This window comes from Ursus maritimus, unplaced genomic scaffold (assembly GCF_017311325.1).
Source record: "Ursus maritimus isolate PB19 unplaced genomic scaffold, ASM1731132v1 scaffold_263, whole genome shotgun sequence".
NCBI classification, from domain to species: Eukaryota; Metazoa; Chordata; class Mammalia; order Carnivora; family Ursidae; genus Ursus; species Ursus maritimus.
In genome coordinates this window covers 1-3,627 of record NW_024425153.1, presented here as the reverse complement: position 1 = coordinate 3,627, position 3,627 = coordinate 1, and the positions used below count along the sequence as shown (strand labels likewise).

General features: G+C 44.4%; 1 protein-coding gene across 1 annotated transcript; it reads left to right on the top strand.

Moving 5' to 3' along the window:
• The first annotated feature begins 971 nt into the window (after window positions 1-971).
• LOC103680656 (cytochrome P450 2C41-like) lies at window positions 972-3,331 on the top strand. Its single transcript, XM_008710147.2, has 3 exons — window positions 972-1,290; window positions 2,163-2,325; window positions 2,496-3,331. Exons 1-3 carry the CDS (start codon window positions 1,123-1,125, stop codon window positions 2,870-2,872), a joined length of 708 nt encoding a protein of 235 aa, XP_008708369.2. The 5' UTR covers window positions 972-1,122; the 3' UTR covers window positions 2,873-3,331.
• Window positions 3,332-3,627: the final 296 nt, after the last annotated feature.

Here is a 3,627-nt window from a genome sequence, read left to right as displayed (position 1 = left end):
CAGGGTCGGTGTGTCTCTGTCCTTTGTGTTTATAACACTGTCCGCCGCCAGCCGCCAGCCGCCAGCCGCCAGCCGCCCCCGCACGTTCCAGAGCTTCGTTTCAGTGTGGTTCCTGCACTCCGGAGCTATAGTTTCAGGATGGTCACTTGCGTTCCCAGGCTCATGGTCTCAGTCTGCTCTCTTGCGGGTGCCGGTCCTCGAGTCAGCCCGCTCCCCCGTGCGGGTGGCTACTGCTTTCTGGCTCCCGAGTGCGGCGGCTCCCTCCCCCTTCCGTTTATTTTCTGATATCTGTGCGCGGCTTCACGGCTCCCTGCTTAGTACCTCAATACTCATCACTGGAGATGTTCATTTGTAGAGATCTAGATGTATCTTCCTGCGTCTCAGGCTGATTCCGTGGGTGTTCAGGTTGGTCTGGTACCTATCCAGCTCGACTCAGGGGACCAGCTGACAAAGGGGACCCCCTACTCCTCCGCCATCTTAACTCCTCCCCCTCTAACAGGATAAACTTTTTATACACAAGGATTTCCCCCAAAATCACAAATTCTCAACTGGTCCTTAATCTGAGAATCTAGAATGTTTTGCAATTTTTGTGATTAAATAAATTACTTCACTGGCTCTCAATTGGAACCACCTAGATTGTTTTAAAAAGCAAAAAGAGGGGCGCCTGGGTGGCACAGCGGTTAAGCGTCTGCCTTCGGCTCAGGGCGTGATCCCGGCGTTACAGGATCGAGCCCCACATCGGGCTCCTCTGCTATGAGCCTGCTTCTTCCTCTCCCGCTCCCCCTGCTTGTGTTCCCTCTCTCACTGGCTGTCTCTATCTCTGTCGAATAAATAAATAAAATCTTTTAAAAAGCAAAAAGAAAAAAAAACATTACCAGTACCTTGGCTCCATCCCAGACCTGTTAGACCAGAATTTCGGGGGATAGTATTAGAAGCAAAAGAAGAGTAAAGAACACTATATTTTTATCTTTATCAGTAGGTCAAAGTCCTTTCAAAAGAGAGATTAAAGTAAATCGAGCTGATTGGTTTCTTTATGAGTCAGAGACACATGTTGAATTAGTAGGCAGTGTTACAAAAGCTCTAGATTTCAAGCTCACAGTTGTCCAAGAAAGGAATGCTTCCATGGATCCAGTCGTGTTTCTGGTGCTCTGTCTCTCCTGTTGGCTTCTCCTTTCCCTCTGGAAACAGAGCTCTGGAAAGGGGAAGCTCCCGCCTGGCCCCACTCCTCTGCCTTTCATTGGAAATATCCTGCAGTTAGATGTGAAGGACATCAGCAAATCCTTAAGCAACGTAAGTATGCTTAATGCTCCTCCAGCAGATTACAAAGGGCATGTAGGTTAACCACTACTTTTAAGTAAAATATATTTACTAAAATTAATTACATTAAGGTAAAAATATCAAGATATTTCTGTAAAGCAAATACTCCTTCTGAAGTATTGTCACGAATAGTAGAATAAGGGGAGCCTGGCTGGTTCAGTCAGTAGAGCATGCAACTCTTGATCTTAGGGTTGTGAGTTCAAGCCTCACATCAGACCTAGAGCTTACTTTAAAAAAAAAGAAAAATAGTGGAATATGGGGTGCCTGGCTGGCTCAGTCAGTAGAACATGTGACTCTTGATCTTGGGATTGTGAGTTCAAGCCCCACACTGTGTCTGGAGATTACTTAAAAATAAAATCCTTAAAAAAAAAAAATCCTCCAATTGATAAACTTCACAGGTGATCCTGGAACAGCTGGGTACTGGTCCCAAGGTAGGCACCGGAGACTTGTAAGTCGCTCAGACATCAGAGGTTGGTTAAGTAGGGTTGAAGTTTGGCTGTTCTGTTATTACACAGTGGAAATATACAGGAAATTCTTTGAACTTCAGTCTCTTTGTCTGTATAATAGGATAAATAAACCTTGCTCAAGGTGTTGCTATGATAATTAGTTGTAATAATCTGAGTACCAATTCCCTGGGCCATTGCCTGTCACATCAGAGGCCCTCTAGAATGTCAGCTCTAACAATCTTTATATATAAAATCCAGAAATATTTGAAGCCGTGCTTGGCAGAATAAAAACATCGACAGTATGATGATGATATCAGGCTTAACCATGCACAATACACAAAATCATGCACAGAATATAGATTAAATTGCTAATATATACATTTTCTTGGAATTTCTCAGCTCTCAAAAGCCTATGGCCCTGTATTCACTCTGTATTTTGGCATGAAGCCCGCTGTTGTACTGCATGGGTATGAAGCAATCAAGGAAGCCCTGATGGACCTGGGAGAAGAGTTTTCTGCAAGAGGACTGTGGCCGATAAATGAAAAAGTTAATAGGGGACACGGTAGGTGTGCATATACAGATGTTCAGCACTGGTTATGGGGTTGCGAAGGATGGAAAACCTTGATTTGAAGAGCAAGTCAGCAGAACTTGGCCCATTGCAGGGCTGCCGAGTTTGAGCTTCCTCCTCCTTGCCTAGGACCTCCCTCTCAGTTTCTGTTTCCTCTCTGGTAGGAATCGTTTTCGCCAGTGGAAACACATGGAAGGAGATGCGGCGCTTCTCCCTAATGACCCTGCGGAATTTGGGGATGGGGAAGAGTGACCTTGAGAGCCGAGTTCAGGAGGAAGCCAGCCACCTTGTAGAAGAGTTGAGAAAAACCAATGGTGGGTTATTCTATAGCTCTGACCTTGGCAGGCTGTTCTCTTGTCTACTGATGTCCTTGGAAACATTTCAGTTCTCATGTGGACAGAGGGTGTGCAGCAGAGAGCCAAGGGAGCTTTTGTGTGTCTATGATTGTTATGTGTCCTTTTATGACTACCGTGTGGGCGTAAATGGTCATTTAATCCTTTTCTGTCCCAATTTTGTTTATTTCCACATCATTACGCAATGAAGGTGCAACATTTGGGGACTCGTTTTTTTCAAAGAGTTAGAGAACAGTACTTTTCCCACAGTGGAAATGTGAGCTAACTATTTCAGAACGTGTATGTCACCAGGGAATACTTGTCAAGTGGACACAGTGGAAATGACTTCCTCACACCCTTATGGAGCACCTGTAACCAGTGACATGTGCTTTTACGTAGTTGGTCTATACGTGTTTGGTCAACATCACTGATCTTCTGAGGGTTTATTCCAAGGCCCATGTCACCCTTCTGGCCAGTAAAGATACTTGTTTTTATGGTTGTCATTGCTTAGGCATCTTTAGTGCTGCCCTCATCAATTGTGATTTCCCTGTCCACAACTCTTTTTTTAAAGTTTTTATTTAAATTCCAGTTAGTGAACATCCTTTTTTTTTAATTAGTTTCAAGTGTACAATGTAACGATTCAGCACTTCCATATGTCACCCAGTGCTCATCACAAGTGCCTTCCTTAATCCCCATCACCTGCTTCACCCATCCCCCCACCCACCTCCCCTGTGGCAGCCATCAGTTTGCTCTCTACAGTTTAGAGTCAGTTTCTGGGCTTGTCTCTCTCTCTCTCTGTCTCTGTCTCTCACTCATTTTTTCCCTTTGCTCATTTGTTTTGTTTCTTAAATTCCACATATGAGTGAAATCATGTGGTGTTTGTCTTTCTCTGACTTACTTTGCTTAGCATAATACTCTCTAGCTCCACCCATGTCATTGCAAAAAGCGAGATTTCATTCTTTTT